Here is a 19,595-nt window from a genome sequence, read left to right as displayed (position 1 = left end):
GGGGCGGCCTGTCCCGGCCCGTCCCGTCCCGTCCCGGGGCGCCCCGGCTTGCCCCGCCATGGGCAGCGGCCCCGGGACGGGCTGGCAGCGGCGCCCCGGCGCGGGGCCGGGGGCGGGCCGAGGGTGCTGTGACCCCCGGCGGGGCCCTGCCCACCCTCCCGGCTCCGGCACCGGCTCCAGCGGCTGAAGTTGCCGAAGTTTGGGTGACTGCGATGTCCCTCGCCCGGCGGGAGCCCTGACAGGCGCTGCCCGCCCCGAGGCCGCCTGGCTTTGTTGGGTTTTTTTTGGTTTATTTCCTTTTCATTACTGTTTTTCTGCCCTCCCGCCGTGGTGGATGGCCCGCGGTGGGCGCCGCTGGCCGCGCCGCCCCAGCCCAGGGAGGATGGTGGCGGCGGTGCTGGCCGGGCTGTCCCTGCTCAGCCTCCTCACCTGCGGCTACCTGGCCTGGGGCAGCCGCCGGGGAGGTGCCGGGGAGGCGCCGGGGAACCTGCTGGGAGAGGAGCCCGCGGCCGGCGCTCCCCGCTCGCAGCCGCACATCATCTTCATCCTGGCCGACGATCAGGGCTTCAGGGACGTGGGGTACCACGGATCCGAGATCCGGACGCCCACGCTGGACAAGCTGGCTGCCGAAGGGGTCAAGCTGGAGAACTACTATGTCCAGCCCATGTGTACGCCATCCAGAAGCCAACTGATCACTGGAAAGTAAGTTTGCTACTACTTCATCATTCAGCTCTCCAGCCTAAACGCTGTCCCTGTTGGAAAGAGCACGGCATAACCTGGCCGGTTCACTTCTGGGTTATCCTATGGGCAGAAGGTGCTTCTCTGGTTCCCTTAAAACCCTTTAATGGAATGGACTTGTGATAGGTTTGAAATAGCAAAATAAAGCTGTCACCCAGCGAGGCAGGAGGGTTCAGCACTGCAAGCTGCCCCGTGGAGTGCTGGAGCACATTCGTGGTTACAGCATCGCTAACAGACGTGCTGGTTGTCAAGTAACATTGCTACTGCTGGGGAGCCAGCAGCTCCTCTTTGCTGCGTGATTTCCAAGGGACTCAGAGGAGGAGTTGTCTCAGGGAAATGCCAGCCTTACGTTTTTCTCCTCTGTGTTCATTGCACAGGGTCACAGGTCTCACTGACGTTGTCTTGATGTGAGTTCTCTCCAAGGGTTATCCTCAATTTATGAGGTGGTTTCCCAGTGTGTCACGTGTGGATGAGCACAGGGAATTCAGGCTCTCTCAGCACCCTCATAGCTGTGGCATCGCTCTTGTCACTTTGCAGACAATTAGAAACTTTACTCATAAGGCACTAAAATAGGTGTCTCACCTAACTGGTGAAAGCACTGGGTGGGTGTCATGTGCTTTGCCTTAAAGTTGTGTTATATTGTGGTCTGTTAACAAAATAATTACCCAACCTCAGGGCCTTCTTACATCAGAAGGTTAATGAGGATTAAGGGGGGAAGTTTATGCATTTGAACTATAGGAACGATTTCCAAATAGCTCCAAGTGTGGACACATTTACTCTGGAACAAAACTGCCTTGTTTCTGTTTAGCTTAACTCCCTTTGACAGGAACAGGGAACTCTTAAAAGAGCAAAACAAAATGAGAGGAAAAAAGTTTATTTTCTCCTTTCCTGAAGTATAAACAGGAACAAGGCCATGTTAATACTGCTGGTAAAAGAAACACATGTTAAATAACACAAGCAACTGGCCTGGTGTGTTGCATCTCCATATGGTGGAGCTGGAGATAATTCCCAGTCTCGGTCTAGTTCCCAGACTTGCTGGACCAGGGAGATTTGCATGGAGAGCTGACATGTTATCTAGAGCAAGAATTCCACACAGGTTTTTGTTTTGGTTTTATTTTTTTTCTTTGTGCAGACTATGTCTCAGAAGCTATTTCGAGACACCTCCTCACTCATTCACGAGAACAGAGTTGCCCTGTGGCAACTAAAGCAGCAGCTTTCAAGGGAAACGTGTGCCAGGATAGTGTTCAGTGCATCTTGGTTGTCTTTAAAGGCAGGCAGCAGTTGGAGGCCAGGAGCTCTGCCAGCAGCATGTAGCCAGTCAGCTTTCTGAGGATGATGGTTTGGGAAGCAGTGCTTTACAAAGGGAATGTCATGCTGCACAGGAATGACTCACGCAGCAGCTGCAGGAATGGAATGACCGGGTTCCCGTGGAACCAGGGTGCTGCTCTGGCTCTTGGAGGCTGCAGAGATTGTCTAAACATGAAAAAGAATGCAAGTTAAGAATAACTGTAACTCAGTTTAACTATTTTGATCCTTCTTTAAATAAAATAAAAGGTAAGCTTGTTCTGAGGAACCCTGCTCTTTTCATCAGCTTGCCAGGCGGAAATGGTTCTGCAAATCTGCCTGCTTTGGTTTTGGAACCTTTTATAGGAAAAAAGAAATTTGCTTATACTTCATCTTTATTTTCTTAGTCTACTGGTCTGAAGCCCTTAGAGCATTTTTTTAAATGTTGTTGTACATTAGGGAAAACGGAGCTGTAGAGAGAGAACTATTTTGCGTGGCTGAGAAATCAGGGAAGGATTGGTAAGGGGTTAATAGACTGGGTAGAGTATTCACAAGGCAGGTTCAGAGAATACAGTTTCCATCCTGGCTAAAGATAAATGCTTTGATAACTGCTTTTAATGCCTTCTTAGAAGAGGCGTCTCAATTAAAATGCCAGGATTTGGACACCTAATCCAGGACAAGTGCTGTTATTTCTAGAGTTCTTAAACGTGTTAGTTCCAGGCTAACAACCTGCTCATGTGCTGAAGGATCACCTGGATGCTCCACGCCTCCCAGTACACATCCAATGCTTAACATAGTACCAAAGAACAGTTTAGGGTGGAAGGGACCTTTAAAGGGTCACCTAGTGCAGCCCCCTGCCATGGGCATGGACACCTTGAGCTAGAACACGTTCCAAACGTTACCTGTTGGATCAGTCAAGTCCAGAGGCACTTGTGTAAATCAGAGGCATGAGGGAGCACTGACTCAGGTTGCTAAGTGGAAGTTAAATTTCAGAGAAGACTTTGAACAGCCCAAATTCTTCACAAGTCTCCAGGCAGCCCCTCCATGGCGTGCGTTAGTAAAGAGACCCTTATTTTGGTGGCTGTCCTTTGTGCAAACTAGCACAGGGAAGGAGGCTGGAGGTGATGTGTTAAGAGGAAGAGACAGAATTAGTTTTTTTCCCCTGTGCTGTAGCACACTGTGGCAGCTGGTGAGCTTCTCATCCTGACCACTTCAGATTCCCTGTCTGCTCTCTCACACCCTGTGTGTGAGGCTTTGGCTACTTTCATTCCTTGCTTTCCCACAGTATTGTCACTTTCCCCATTCACTCCATCCAAAACTATTGCTTTTAGGCCACTAGTAGGGCTGGCTTCCATAGCTTTTTATTTTGGGCTTTATTTCTGGGTGTGTGTGTGGGGGGGGGTTGCAGCTGAGCCGAGCCTCAGGAATGGAGAAGAAAGGCGTGAGCCAGTGGGCTGAGGGCCAGTATGATGTGCTGGGGCCATGCAGGGAGGTGAGGGAGCAGCTCTGGGAAGCAGCTGCACAGCTGGGATGGCAGCAGGGAGCTGGGTGACAGGGTGTACTCTGCCTTGGGCAACAGTGGGACACTGCCCGGCCTTTCCGGTGTCCTACTGCTGGACTAAACCTTTGGTCATCGCTGGGCTTGGGTTTGAGTGACATAAATTGTCTCCAGATTAATTGTTTCATGCGATACAGTATTTTTTGTGGTTGTTTTCTTCTTGAAAGTAACAGGCATGCCTCAAAAACAAAATAATTTGAGCAGAATAGGATACCTGGCTGAAAGCCTGTAAGCTTAGATGAACATCTGTTGGGGTAGCTGCCCCAGTTCTATGTAGTGGGTATTATGCAATGTAATGGTATTTGCTGGAGCAACACTTAATTTAGCAAAGGAATATGATAATTAGTGCTGACTGATAAGAAGGAATCTAGACATAATGTGCTGTAAATTCTTTTGGGATTATTTAGATACCTGCTCCCTCCTCTAGGCTCCCGGTTTTCTGCTATCAGACTTGTAGCCTGGGGACCATGATGTGCACTGGAATCCATCTGGGCCACAGGAAGGTTCCGCATCTATTCTGGAGTAGGGATATCTCTTTGTAGAGTCTGATGCACAGCTGGGGTTACAAATCACTGGGAATCTGAACTCCTTTTCTGAGTCATGGAAGCCCTACACTAATCTCAGGAATGAGCGTTGCACTGTGGATGGAATGCAGAGATGGAAGATGTTGGGAAATGCTGAAAGTCTGGGGAAGTAAATCCTTTTTTCCCCTGGGATAAAATGGAATATTGAGAATTTGCTCATCCAAAGAAAACAGAAATAGATTGTATGATCAGTAAGCATAATCTGAGCGTTGTTGTAATATAAGTACTTGTATCTGTTATCTAATTCAGAAATATCACACCTTTATAAACATATATATATAGCTATATGTGTTAGGCATATGGCTCTAGGCATCCCTGTGTAGTGATACCTAGTTCAGCATTAAAAATGACAATGTTTGAGCAAACTAAGACTTACTTTGGCAAACAGAAACGGGCTAAGTACTTTGAATTGAAAGCAGTGTAGCTGACTTGAAGCAAACAGAAATCCTTTACTCTGAAGGGTCCGAGTTCTTGGTAAGCCTCCTCTTTCCCTGTCTGCTGGGTGCCTCATGGCCCAGCCTGCAGTTCCAGCAGTGTGTTGATCTGGGAAGGAGCCAGTACAGTGGTGCGTGACTGGGAAGTTACCTGCTGTGCTCTGAGCTGCAGTGAAGGGTCTTGGAGCCTTGATGGGATACTGGGAAGCATATGTAACACTCCATTAGCTATATTCCCTGTTCTGTAGTTAACAAAATATGAGGGCTGTGGAATATCAGCCTTAAGTACTAAGAGGTGACCTGATACTTTATCTGCTCTGGAGTAAAGAGACTTGGCAGTCATCCGTCCAGAGTTTAATTCTGATCGGTGTTTCCATTAAGAACCAGGACGATGAAATAAAATGTTCTGATTAAATGTGCTGGTAAGATAGGAGGGCTTGCCAGCATTAAGGGACTGTGGTGATACTGAAAATCATCTTGACAAATTAGAGACATAATCTGAAAAAAAAGCAGAATTAAAGCCAGCAGGGGTAAATAGTAGATACTCTGCTGAATTCCTGAAGCAGGAAGAACTTTAACAGGCTGAGGATGGTGATCAACTCCTCAGAAAGTATTCCTTTAGAAAAGTAGCTGGAATTATAGTGCATCATGCACTGGGTATGAGGTCAACAATGTCATGCTGTAACAAAAAGGGTGAACATGACATGAGTTCGTGAGAATGTGGGGCCTGATAGGTCTGTGAAGAGCCCTTCTTCTCCACGGCTGGAGCACTTTTGCCCAAACTTGGGTCATTCTCTAAGAGGCTCATTCTCTAAGAGCAACGTGTGCGTCATTGGACAGTGTCCAGAGAATAGTGATCCGATATCTCAGAGAGATAACTCGGGGGGAAGGATCAGAGTTGTTTAGTCTAAAGAAGAGGAAAATGGGAAGGGACGTGGTAGGTCTCCGGTATTTTAAGAGCTGTGCAGAGAAAGGGCATCATGTGTGCTCAGTGTCATGATGGGTGGTACAAGAAATGAGGGGCTTTCTGGAGTAGGGAAAGCTTCAGGTTAGTTCAGAGGGAGAACCTACAAGTGTAAAGATTGTGAAACACTGGAATAGCTGGCTTTGAGAAATGGCTGGGTTTCTCCACCAGCAGTCATTAAGAACAGTATGTCAGGAATGAGATAATGTAGTTGAGTCTGTCTTGGGGAAAAGGGTTGAACTGGATGGTGTCTCCTCCAGCTCGGATTCATCCGTGCCTCCTTTGAAGTACAGATTAACTACAGAAGGCCTTCTGAGGGACAGTGTGAATAAAACACTACTAAATGCCAGAAACTATTTCAGCGTTCACTCTGAGAGAAAATACCGTGTGAAACTTTAATTTCAGTTTTCTCCTAGAAATTCCTTTTTTCTGCATCCTTGTTTTCTCTGGAAATTTTCAAGATTTTTCCCCCTAGGCCTCATAACTCTTGGAGTATGTCATTGTTTATTTCTGCTGACTTCTTTCAGGACCATTTGTGGGACGGCTGCCAAAGATGTTGAGGTATCTTTTTCCATGTTCTTATGTCTTTCACTTAGGATGACGTTGTCCACACATACATATATATGAAGTACACACAGAGAACAACTAAGTAGTTAAATGCAAGGACTTCTTTTTCTTATTTTGTTCTGCCTCTGTTTGCTCTCCTCTGTTCTATGGAAACTTAGATCCAGGTACTGAGCTGCTCTGGGGTATTAAGCTCTAGGAGGTCTCTCCATAGCACTGTAATTATTAATTGACTGCACAAAGGAGCATGTGCAGAACAGGGCTGGAAAGGAAACTACGTGCAAACAATCAAGATAAAAAGTAGCTCATGGAGGAAGTAGCAAAGTGTAGAACAGATTGTGGTAACTTTTTCTTGCATCACTTTCTGGCAGCCTCTAAGAATATTTTTGATAGTTAAAGTCTGTTGCATGGAGCAAACAGCATTACCTGACATCTATAACTACATAGCGGAATTTGGTTTTTGTTTTTCATTTTCCAATTTATACAAAGTACAGTAAGCTGAAGAAATATAGTTCGAAATAAGTTTTAAAAATCTGTGATTATAAATTATCACTACTCCAAAGAGTTAGTTATAGACTTCTATCCTGTGATTTGGTTTTGTTGTGTGTTTCAACTGTAAAAGAGAAATTCTATTCCATGGAAAAGTTAAGCTTAAAATAATTAAGGGATTTGGCTCTTTCAGCGTTGTTCCTGATACGCATGCTTTGTAATTGATGATAATATTGCTGCCTGTGACAAGAAGTTGAATACTTGAATGAGTGGTGGCAGTGGACTCTGGTTCTAACTTTTTGCTGTTACTCTTCCTTCATGGGACTCTTAAAGTGAATCAGGATGGGAAACTGAGATGGGTATCTGAAAATAAAACTGGAAATGAAAGGATGGGGTTTGCTTTCCTGTTGAAGGATTTAGACCAAATTAAATGGGACAAATTAATGTTTTCATTAAAATACTTTACGTTTCATAGAAAGATTTTCCAGATTAGTGAGCTGAGGGTCAGAAGAAGGGAAAAATCTGTCTACTTTTTTTCTGTCTCTGTGACACTTGTGTGGGGGATAATACCACACCTGGGGCTTTGTCTTCATAATTGTGTGTATCTTAGTTCAGGCTTGGAATTTTTATTGCACTTTTTAAATCCATCTTTGAGAGTTCCTATTTCCCCCATATTTTTTGCTTGGCTTTGTTTTGATTCATAGTCAGATTTTCTGTTCTGTGGTGAGTCTGCTCCGTTCTAGAATGTCTGTTCCAGAAGGAAGGAGGTGATTTTACCAGCCTTTTTTCAATTAATATAAATAGCACAAGGCAAAGAAGATTGTGCCTGTGTGAGTGATCTTGTGTAGGATGTGTTAGCTTTCTCTGTATCAGTAAGCTTATTATCAAAGGTGCCCAATTTATTAGTTTTCTCACTGAAAAGCCAGTAGACCTGGCTGCTGACCTCAGCTTCTCTCTGTACATGTAAATTGGGAGGTTGGAATGCAATAGGAAGAGTTCAGAAGAAAACCAAGACAACCCTAATGGGTAACAAATCTGAAGGATTAATACAAAAGGTGTATTAAAACCATTGAGGTTTGATTAAAATAGCTCTGTGGTCTGTGATGAAATTGCAGAATTTTAAATAGGGAACTTTATTGTACCTGCTGGCTCCTAGTAAGAAAGCAGTTAAATATGGTTCATCATTCTAGTTCAACTGCAGTTGTAATATGTTAATTAATGGTGTCAGCTGTCACCTACTTATTAATTCAGGCTGTTATCAGCATCCTATCAAGCTCTAGGTTGGAGGGACAGGGACAGTTGCTAGAGTTGGAAAACAAATCTGGGATAATTAAGTACATTTTAATCTGCTTCAAACACAAAATTATCTTCCCAAATGCATCTCTGCAGAGACTGTATTAGATAATAAGCATTAAAGTAGACATTATTAATATCACAAGTATGTTGTGGCCCCAGAGCCTTTATTTTCAACTTTGGGGCAGAAAATTCACATATAGAAACCAAACCTATTCCTTTTTTTTCTTACAGTTAAACACCTGGCTAATGAGGATGTTTGTGCCATGGCAGCTGTCTCACTGTCATGGCACTCTGTAAATGCAGGATTCAAACTAAATTACTTTGGCTTTTATTTTACTTTTTTTTTTTTTAATTGAAATATTAATTCAGCTCTTTGGAGTACATTTTAATTCCAGTGCATCCTCTTATCAGAATATTAGCTGTTTTCTAGCCAAATCTCTTGTGTCCATTTTCTGATTCAGTCTACTTTTATCTCCATTTATGCATTTTAAAGCATTCCTTCCCTGAAAGAGAATTTTCTCCCATTATGAGATAACGTTCTGTAATTTTTCTTAGCATTTATAGAGCACAAGTGGGTACCAAGGTACTGCTTTAGAGGCGATCTCTGTGATAATAAGCTCTCATGAGAAATGAGTTCCCTTCTGTTTTGAAGAGGGAGAAAATTACGAATTTGAAGAAACACCATAATTTGAGGAAAATGGGAAGCTGAAGAGAGTGGAGAAAATTAGTCTCAGGATAGGGGGAAGCAGTGTAGGATCTTTAGACTGAATATACTCTAATAGACATACTGTTGCCTTACAAAATGTAGCTCTCTGAATGTAATAAACTTTGTCAAAATAATATTTAACATCACATTTTATATATTGAGTTTCAGATGTCATGGATCAGAGTTGCCAAAGTCATAGAAAACTGGGTTTGAGAGGACCTCTGGAAGTTGCTGAATTAGGTCTCCTGTCATCTTATATCACACAGCAGGGACTTGCTGACTTTATAAACTCTTCCTTATTATTTGTTTCCTCCTGGAAATAAAAAAAATATTGCCAAGTATTCAAGAAATTGGAATCTTGACTGTTAGGGAGTTCCCTAACTTCACCATGTTGTCAATTTTAGTAAAGAAAACTGTTTTTATGAACCTTTTTATATTTACTATTTAATTTATTTTTCCTTTTAAAGGCCCAACTGCTGTAATTAGTGACTTTGTTAATGACCACAGCATAATGGCAGCTCCTTCCTTAATTGTTCCATGGTCCCATTTTCAAGAGCCTTCAGAGGAAGCTATTTCAGTCTGTTTGCTGATTTCTCTTAAGAGCAGATTTTTTTTACTTTTGTGCATACTTGACTACCATCATTCCACATTAATTCTGATTTGGAGTCTGTTTAATTCTTAATTCTTAAATTATTTTGACAAGTTCTGACTTGTCACGATAAAATTCTTGGTGGAGGAGAGGAAGGAACAACTTACTTCTGTGTTTTTTCTCCCCCTGTAGAAGTACTGTAGGCAAAACTGCAGTATTTGCTGCTTGGTTTACAGCCCTCTCCATTCTTACCAGCTTCTGTTTTCATGTTTCCATTAAATGTGACCTGGAAGTGCACTGGGGTTTAAAAGCCTGAATTTCAGCTGTTATCTCCTACAATGCCTTGTCTTTACCAGTAAACTGATTTAATGGGATTTTTTAATATATATAGATGTAGCTTTTCCTGGCAGATCCTTAAAGTGCTTTTGAATCTGAAAAACTGTTAACATCAAGATGATTCTTGCTGTTCAACATGTATCCTCCGTGTGCATGAGTCATACCTGCTCACTTTGGTTACAAAAACATTTATTTTGTTACCATTAACCATGGTGAGTCACGGTAATCCAAAATGAAATTTATGGGCTACTCTGCTTTGCTTTTCTTTATAAACAAGAGGCAGCCTGAGATATCTTAAAAGAAAAAAAATAGAGTGGAGCATTTCTGTATTAAATGATTTCGTGTCATAGCTGGGTTTTGGGGGTACTTGGGGGACATTTCTGCTCCTTAACAAATTATTGATCCTCATAATAAATGTATTTAGGGTCAGAAGCAGGAAGATCAACTCAAGTAGTCGGTCAGACAACCAAGATTTTATTTCCTGACCTTGTGATTGTTTGCCCAGGTTTCGTTCCCCCCAGAAACTCTTCCTGTGGGGTGAGGGTGCCCATCACCCAAGGGGAAAGTGGTGAGCCATCCCTTTCCTCCCCAGTTAACCTGGAGAAAGTTGTCCTGGTTTGTGTTTCTCTGGTAATGTAGGTGTGTGTTTTAGAAAATGAGACTATTTATTAGCTTGACCCGGTTGCCAGTTCCTTCTGAAACCTCCTGTCCTTCTAGGGGAAAACCACAGGAAATTACTCTATCCGTAGTAATACTGGTGCTCTGTGCAACCCTCCCCTCCTGTCCTTCAGGATGCCTCTCTGACCTTTTTCCCACTATCCCCAGAAAACACTCAAGCCTTTCAGGTCATTCCAGAGCTAGTTTTAAACATTTGCAGCCTCCCAAACCTCTTCCAGGCTTTCCTGGATACCAGCCCACCAGGATGTCCTTTCGGAGTCTTCTCTCTGCTTCCAAGGCAAGTCAATTCAGCTGCCAGACTTAAATTCATTCTCTTCATTTTCCCCATTATCCTGTCACCCTCACCAGGCAGAGGAAGAGCCACAAGAAAGCACTGTCTTACCCTGTCCTTTAGTTCTGTAATTCTTCAGGTATTTTTTTTGCTGAAGAGCAGCTTCATGTGTCTTTCAGCTACAAACAGAATTGATGTTCCTGTTAATCAGTTACTGGCATGCATAAAGCTTTATATGTGTAAAGAAATAATATTTATACTTGCCTTATCAGAGTATTTTAAAGCTGGATTAATTATAGCTGGTCACAGTTGTAAATGCACTTCAAGGGGTAAAAAAGGTAATACTCCTTGCGCAGTTCTAAAAATATTTTAAAACACTTTATAAGCCTGTTGTCAAAGGAGATTCTCTAATAAATGTTTGATTTTGTATCATACAGCTTTCCATCAGCATTACATTTTAAACTGGAAGAGAAGAGGTGATACTATCTGGGAGGAGAAGGAACTTTAGAAAGGTTGTGCTGCTCCCGAGAGTGTTTGGAAAAGAAACAAAGCTAAGGCACTTGGAAAGAGTTCAGGGATTTCTAACTAGATATGACATGATATGAGAAACGACGTGGTATGATATATAGGCAAGATTATTCACCTTTTAAGTTCACCCCTCTTTATTCAAACCAAGCCGCGCTTCCTTGATTTACTCCAAGCCCTGGGATTTAGTTCTCTGCTACTGCCAGCCTGCCCTAGCAGTGCAGGGAAATGTGCTGCACTTGGGTTTGCAGGCTGCTCTGAGAGCAAGGTGTTTCCAGGAAAGCAGATGTTCCTTGTCCGCCCGCAGAGTCCTGGGCTCTGCGGTGGCCTGGCTGCTCTCGGCTCCTGCGGGAGGAACTGTGTGCTTTGGGTACACATTCTCCATGTGCTGCTGGAGAACTGGTGTGTCTCAGCTGAGCTCCGTGGATCCAGTTCTTTTCCTGCACAGCCCTATGGGCTGTGTAGGAGAGAATCCCAGCTGGACTCACTGGATGGTGCTCTCCGGATGGTTCCCTTTATGGCTCCTGAGCTGACTGGCTTGCTGCTGGTCAGTTCAGAAGGGAGGAAACAAACGGGCATTCGCTGCTTTGTGTCCACAGAAGACTTGAGAAAACAAAGTTTTAAGAAATCCTGATAAATTACCTAGTATATGCTTCTTTAGGAAATCATTAAAAAATATTATTTAAGTATGTGGGAATAACTTGTTCCTAAAAACTTTCAACAGAGATGTCCACACTTTCCCCAGTCAGTCTTAGCTGTAATTTGGGTTATATAACTTTTGAACTGTCTAACTTCCATCTTCCCTCCTGCAGTTTAAGCCTCTGATCTCTTGGCAATTTTCAAGTGAAGAACTTACTTCACTACAAAAGGTGATAAATCTCCTGTACATCTCAGTCTGTTATCACATCTCTGCTTTTCCATTCTACAGCCTGCGTAAATTCAGTTCTTTCCATCTTTCCACACAGATCTTGGTTTATATACCTCTGATGGGTCTTAATGTTCTCCTCTGGACTTTTTATATCTGGTCCTATTTTTTATTGGAAAGTGTCATCCGGAACAGGACGCAATGTTCCAGTAAAAGTTAGACCAGTCCTGCCTTGATATTTTGTTCTCAATCCCAAAATTACTAAAATATTTTCACAGTTGAGTAATTGGAAGGCTGCACATTAACTCCTTTACTGGCATGAATTTACCTCAGCAGAAAATCTGGGCAAAGCATCTGTTTATCAAGGAGGGTTTGAGGCTTTTCCACTGCTGATGGGTAGGAAATGTCACAAGAACAACAGATCTTGTACTATTTTTACCAGTTGAGCTGTGATCTGCCAATTAAACCAAGCTGATCATCCTTATGGGCTTGTTCCTGTGAGAACTCCCACGTTCTGTGCAGTGCAGGGCGAGGCGCACACAAGCCACAACATTCCATGGCAGGATAATGGCCAGGTTGGAGCTCTGAACCCTTTCTCAGTGTTTGGATACGAAGCAAATGCGTTTTCTTTTCCTCTAACAGACGTGGGAAATCTGTGTTTTATTGCCTTACTTAAAGCAGGATGTCATGTGTTCCTTAAGCCCTTGTATAGGTCCCGATAAGACAAAGTTTTTTTTCACAGCATCAAGCCATTGCTGACTCACCCTCGCCTGGACTACCAGCAAGCCCCAGATCTTCTTTTCTGCAAGAAACTGAGTTAGTGCCATTGATTATTCCACCCCAAAAGCACTACTTTGTGGTTATTGTAAGTGAATTGCCTGCTCTTCCATTCAGGTTATTCCTCTAATTCAATTTCCTTTTGAATTTCAATTCTCCAGCAGGCAGTGCAGCAGTTTGATGAGTGCAAATTCACAGTCTGAACAGGTAGTGGAATTTAATCTGTATAAATTTCACCTTAAACATATATTCATAACCCCAATGAAAATAATCACTCAAAATGTAATTAGCCCAATTGCTTTTGCTAATTCCTCACAGATGTACTTTAAGAATGAAAAAGCCTGCAGCTTAAATATATTTATTCCAAATTTTTCATTTTACAACTTGAATTTGCCAAATAAGTTTTCTGGGTTGGTTAAAGAAATCATATGGGCATATCATAAAATGGTTTGGGTTGGGAGGGACCTTAAAGCTCATCTTGGTCCACCTACTGCCCTGGGCAGGGACACCTCCCACTATCCCAGGGTGCTCCAAGCCCCGTCCAGCCTGGCCTCGGACACTTCCAGGGATGGGCCGGCCACAGCTTCTCTGGGCAACCTGTGCCAGGGCCTCACCACCCTCACAGTAAAATGTCTTTTTTGTGATGTCTTTTTCAGCCTTGGGCTTTTGGAGTCTTGGGTGTTCATGTGTTTTGGTTTTGATTTGGTTTTGAGGTGTTCTGCTCTCCCTTCTCTGTGTTTCTGGTTCATCAAACAAAATAATGATCTCGAGTTTTGGCGTTCCAATGTCAAATGACCCGTGCCATTGTCCATGCATCCTGCTCTGCTGGAGTGTTACTGGATGTCATCTGCAGGTATTAAATACGGATAAGAATAGGTTGATTGTTCCATCTTCATTTGTTTCGGTATTTCTCAGAAGAAATGAGGCAGGCAGTTTCCCAAATGAGCAGACAGAGCCTTCTCTGTAGCCATGGTGTTGTGTGAGGCCAGCAGGACAAGACTGGAACAAGCTGGAAATCCAGGCTGTCCTGATCTGAATCTTGATTGTGGACCTGGGACAGTGAGCAAGGAAGGATTTGTCTTTTACAGGCTGTAAAAGATGAAGTTGCTGGATTATATTTCATCACAAAAAATGGTCTATGTTGCAGATCAGGCTGCTGGTAAGTCATGTGCAGGGCCAGAAAATTAATAGGCAGGTACAGCTCCTGTATTCAAAAACACAAGGACATTTGTGCTCTTTAAAATTCTTATTTCTCTGCTGAGCAAATACCAATTTCATGAATTAATGGACATTGACATACAAAGACAGTTTCTTAAAAGATCATTTGAAGCTTTCAGGTCTTTTGGGGTAGATATCTGGTGTTTAACATCAAGGACATTTCCTACAAAATTACTGCTGGGGCTTCACTAGGTTTTAAAGATTAGAGATGACCAATTAGGCACGCTCCAGGTGTTTCCTCTGCTATAGGTAATACTGTTTTTTATTAGAATTATGACCTTTATTCGCTTTTGAATCATGTCCAGCAGAACTGAATTGTCACTCATTATCAGTGAACTGGATTTTGGTTTTGGGAATAAACCATGCGTGCTCTTATTTGTGCATAAGAGTTTCTTTCTTCCTTGCCAAAAAAACAGGGATTATGATGAAGAAGGGAGAAAAATAGTTCCTTGCTAGAATAAAACATAAAAGATCATATATAAAAAAAATTTGCCAGTTTCTTTTTATAAACTGGCATTACTGGGGAGGGCAAGGTCTGTTGCTCAGCCATTCTTCTGTGGAAAGTAAATTTGCTGTCCCACTTGAACTCAGTCTTCTGGCAACCAATGTGCATGGCCAGAGTAGTTGGCTTTAAAAAAACACAGCAAAAGTGTACAAAGAAAACTCCCACCCTTGTCTAGCCTAATTCCCTTGGCTTGCACAAGAGAAATTTTGAATTTAGCAAATGGAACAAGTGTGCTCCCAGCCTGCTCTGTTTGGGAGTGGATGACAAATTGTGTCAAAACAGTCCTGTGTATTGGAATTGGATCCTGGACATTTTTGAAGAAACACTTGCAAATATTACCACTCTGCAAAAGTGTCTGAAACAGGTGGTGCTGGTACAACACTGGCCAAGCAGGAATGGAATTAAAATATTTCCCCTCCGCGGTCTGCTCGAGGCTTATCAGCTGCTGATGCCATAGAGAAACTCGGTCTGTCTGTAGTGCCCTCATCCAAACTGAAAATATTTTCTTGTGCAAACACTATTTAAAGAAATCTTTCAGCAACTTGGGCTTTCACAGCAATGCTTCAATTGCAGTCAGTTTGTCTCCCCACAAAACTCAGCATAAATAAAGACTTATTTCAGTGGTTCTTGCGTAATTTAAATTTTTTAAAATTATTATTTTATTTTCTTCTTTTTGCCAAAGACAGCCAGGGACTGTACTTCATCTGCCACCCTGTGCTGGGTGATTGTATGTAACCTGTGTGGGAAAGCGTGCTCCATGTTTTCCTCTGCCTTTCTATTCTGTCAAGCCAGTGATGCTCCATCAGCATCAGGGACTAGGAATGTAACATGCTCAGTGTCCCTGACCATGGTGGCCCTGGCATGCCAGGGGCATTGGAACCAGGTAATCTTTAAGGTCCCTTCCACCCCAAAACATTCTGTGATTCCATGATTCTAGTTCTGTGATTTTCCATTAGTGTATTTTTACATTGGTACATCTTTAATTTGTTACCTAGATGCACCTAAATTTAGGAGCCAGTGATGCCTGTATTTACAAGATTTTATTTAATACACATGGTTTTGCCATGGTTAAACCAGAAATAATTCATTAAACACAGAATGTCATTCCCTTGAATCTATAATTTGATATACCACGGAGAAATAAAAGTGTGGATTTTCTTGAATAACTTGCTTAGTTAAATAAATCTAAATAAACCCAGACAGTTCACTTAGGTAAGGAGTAGGTGCTTGAAGGCAGGAAATACATGGAAGACAGAGAAGTGCACCCGCAGCAAGACAGGAAACCCTAAACGCAGCTGAACTGTGTGTTCCTTGTCGCTTTCTGTCCCCTGTTGGGATTGTGTCCATGTGGTACAACTGGAGATTGGCATAGCAGGGAACATGACAGGGAGAGAACAGATTGCTTCCCTTCACTGCAGTAGAGGATTTAACCTATTTATGGCACTTGGGTGTTAGTGCCGAAAAAACCAAGCGTGCCCAGGCTGTGTCTGTTTGCTGATACAGCTTGTTCTGAATTCACACCTCATCAATTCATTATTTAAGGAAGTGAGGGAAGAGAGAAACCATGTCTTAATTGGGGTGGGTGGATGATAGTGCCAGGCAAGCAAGAGGCCAACCTGGGCCTGAGCCAACAGCAAAAGTTCTTCTGGGAAGGAGAACATGATTCTATAACTGTGATTGTCACTGTGAACACGGAGGAAGACCCTGAGCCATGGACACTGCAGCTTCTTGGGTCTTAAAGTCTTTTTTGCTACTTCACCTGTTAGCTTGCTTTAGGGTGGAAAACTGCAATGTACAGGCATAGTGTTTAATTTCTGTCATTTCTCTTCAAGAAAATAAACTACCTGCAAGTACTGAAAGGCCATCAATGGCTTTTTAAAAAGCTGCTGAAACCATGGTCATAATTGGGAAGAATTTTGAAGGAGGAGTTACTAGGGTGGGAGAAGTGGAATTTTTTAAGCACATTCCTGAGGGAGTGAGTGGGAGAAATCATTCTGTCTGCTGAGAGCATGAAATAATGTGTGTATTTTGGGGGTTTATTAGAAGGCAAAGTGTGCTTCGTGTGATTCCATTTGTTTAGCTACTTAATTCAAATCTGTCTCTTCCATCTATAGCTAATCAAGAGCTCCATAGTAGTCAGGCACTTGAAAATTTTAACCATTGTCAGATTGCTGTTTTGTTGCATTTTCTTGTCTCAATAACACACCTTGGAAACTGCAGATTTGAGGAGAGAATGAGAATTTTCTTCTCTTTTTTTTCCTCCCAAGAGAAGGTGGGGAAATAAGAAAAATGTTTTTTTTCAGCTAGAAAAGCAAAAGAAAAACAAGTGGATGGGCAGGATACAAAGCTTTTTATTTTGTTGGCTCCAGTATTATGTTTCTTACCAGCAGAATATCTGCAGCTGTATTAGCTGTATTAGCTATATTATTACCTATCATATAGGTGATAATAGGGCTTGGATGGTCTTGGAGCAACCTGCTCTGGTGGAAGGTTCCCTGTCCATGGCACAGAGCTTGCAACTGGATAAGCTTTAAGGCCCCTCCAACCTAAATCATTCCGTGATTCCGTGGCCCCAGTAGGGAACCCCAGTGACCCAGAGAGGCTTTTATTCCAGCACATAAAATCTTTAAATGTGGCTGATGCAAAGGATATTTATAGGCTCAAAAGGAATACTGATGAGAGTTTTTTTCCAGAGCAAATGAAATAAAAAGGAGGTTTGTCCACAAGCAAATGCTCTAAATCATGGTGAAGCTAACATCTTAATTCTGAGTCCAACTGGGAAAGAGTTGAAATAGCAATTTCAGACTCTGTACTGGGAATGCAGGTAATCTCAGAAGAAAAGGAGGTATTTCCTTGTCAAACCAATCCTTCCAGCTTAGATCCTAGAAGTGCAATTGGCTGTATTTTCGAGCATGGGGTTTCATCCTTCATCTCACAGGAATGAGAATGAAGAGAGATGAGAAGTGGAGGGGAAAGGAAAAAACCAAACAAAGGCGCTTTTCCTGAACTGGAAGAGTTTGGAGGATTCTAGAGAATGTAGTCAATGCAGGGCTATTTAGCAGCGTGGGACTGGGATAGTTCCATGGACTGTGTTAAATGTCTTACATTAGATGTTTACTTTTCCATAATACTAGGAAATCTTGTGCACTTTATGAAGCACCAGATGTTAGCCTCAGCTTGCCTTGGAACAACCTGGGTATCACTGGCACCTTGAGATAATTCAAGATGTGCAGTAAGATCCATAGACATACCTAGCCATTATTTTGCTGGTGAAAATCAGGATTTATGTTAGTCCACACTGAAAGAGGAGCTGTTCTTCCCTTTTTCCTTTTCTTATTTTTTGTTTGGGGGTGGCTAACTAAAGGCGTATGAAGAATGAACTAAGAGCTGTGTGCACTTTATGCCTTTAATATATCAGAATACCAATGTCTCCAGCAACCTCGCTATTAACATTAAGTGGAAATTTATAGTCCTTGGAGTTGACTTGTAGCATTGGCAACAAACAGAATTACTGTTGTGGGGTTTATGTTGGGTTTTATTTGACAGCCCAGGATGATGCATTTCTCAAAGCACTTGAGATGCAATTTCAGAGAGGCAAATGAGAATCAGTCAATGGGTCAGAGCAACACAGTTCAAAGGCCTATAGTTCATAAAATATTTATGTGCTGTTATAAAAGTAAAGAGGAAAGGGAGCTTATGTAACATACCAAAAAATGAAGAGCCAGCAGAAAACTTCCTCTCCCATACCACAACTGAACTGAGCTTACATATTTCCGGAGAAAGTGTATCCAGCCATGGCTTTTCCACAGCTATCCCAGGATGTCTGCCATTTCAAATCCACCAATTCAGTTTTTTGCTATTCTATTGTTCCAGATGGGTGCATCATGTCGAAGCTATGCTCACTGTGACCAACTGCAGAAAACTAGTTTGCCACAGGATTTTGTTGTCGGGTTCTTTTTGCTACAGTAATGTAATTTGCAAGGGAAAAGGGGAAGGAGGAGAGCGACATCAGAAAATATACTGGATTGTTTAAATTTGAATGATGTTTCAAAGAAAATCACCCCAAAACACCACAACCCCCCCCCCCCAGCAGAAAAAAAAATCTGAACTTCCAGGCAATAAAAACCTGAGAGGAAATTTTGTTGTCTGTTAGCTGGCTCATGGTGTCCTTTACACTGTCGTTGGATATGGTCATTCAGATTTTTTAATTTATCTGGATTTTTAGATAAGTGTCTTATTTGGTTTTAAAATACTGGTCTTATATTGGCTCTATGTCTAAAATACTATGGACTGAAAGTTCTAGAGAAAAATGTAAAAAAAAAAAAAAATGAAAGGCTTAATTTAAACTTTTGGGTAATGGTACTCACTGGCGAAAGCCCTGTTGGAATCACTAAGTTCCACTTTGATTCTAATGTGGTTTTTATGGATTTTTCATCTTTCCCTTCTTTCTTTCATCTCCTTTCTCCCTAGCATGGTGCGGCAGTCACCATCCTTACTGGGAGACGTGGCTGCATTTCCCCCAGGTGGCCATCAGCACTGCTTCCCTCTTGATGAAGTAGATTATATGAGAAATTCGGGAGAAACTTCCAGGTCAGAGCCAGAATGCATATTTAACCCAGACTCTTGGCTCCCAAGGAATGCAAGCAGAGGCTTTGTAGACCTTTTGCTGCTCTCCCATTCTGCTGCTGCTGACTCTTTAGCCACCTCCCCTGCATTTTAATTTTGAACACACAGGCTTAAGCCTGGGTTTGAGAATCAGATGCTTGACTTTAACACAGTAGCAAAGAAGTCGGTCCTGCAGTTTATCGAGCACGGCTCACGAAAAGCTGGGCATGAAATGGACTGTTGAGGAATTTTGCAGTCGTGCAACCAGATTACCAGAATTCAGAATATATTAAGTGCTGAATATTGAACAAGCCAACTGGGAGAGTTTGTGAAGAACCAGGGCAGCGTGGTTAAGTTGCAGGGGCGCGTTGGTAGAACAAGTTGAAAATGTGTTTTATAGTGTGCACCCACTCCTGTGAGAAACCTGGTGAGGTGATCTGCCAGTGCTCTGACAATATTTGCAAATTTGGCAATGACTTACTGTGTTTAAGTTGTACAACTGTACACAGGGATGTTGATTTATGTTTGGTGGGACAAGTTATACACTGCTGTCACAAATGGGACAATAGAGATAAGAATGTTGTCACCCAGTGAGCTGACAGGCTCCTT

The 19,595-nt window shown here is 42.5% G+C and overlaps 1 protein-coding gene across 2 annotated transcripts in view; it reads left to right on the top strand.

The window, feature by feature from the left end:
• ARSJ (arylsulfatase family member J) overlaps positions 1-19,595 on the top strand; it is a 50,898-nt gene that overhangs the window by 16,336 nt on the left and 14,967 nt on the right. The window contains exon 1 of one of the 2 annotated variants that reach the window (XM_042021358.1): positions 124-702. The exons of the other annotated variant lie outside the window; for it this stretch is intronic. Within the exon in view, the coding sequence (XP_041877292.1) occupies positions 335-702 (368 nt within the window). The 5' untranslated portion in view covers positions 124-334. Of the gene's footprint in view, positions 1-123; positions 703-19,595 lie in introns of those variants that run through there. 2 annotated transcript variants of the gene reach the window in all.

This window comes from Corvus kubaryi, unplaced genomic scaffold, assembly GCF_017639235.1.
Source record: "Corvus kubaryi isolate FWS band 111438036 unplaced genomic scaffold, C.kubaryi_AGA036_p1.0 37135, whole genome shotgun sequence".
Lineage (NCBI taxonomy): Eukaryota > Metazoa > Chordata > Aves > Passeriformes > Corvidae > Corvus > Corvus kubaryi.
Note: the sequence above shows the minus strand (reverse complement) of the source record. Positions and strands in the feature narration are given on the sequence as shown.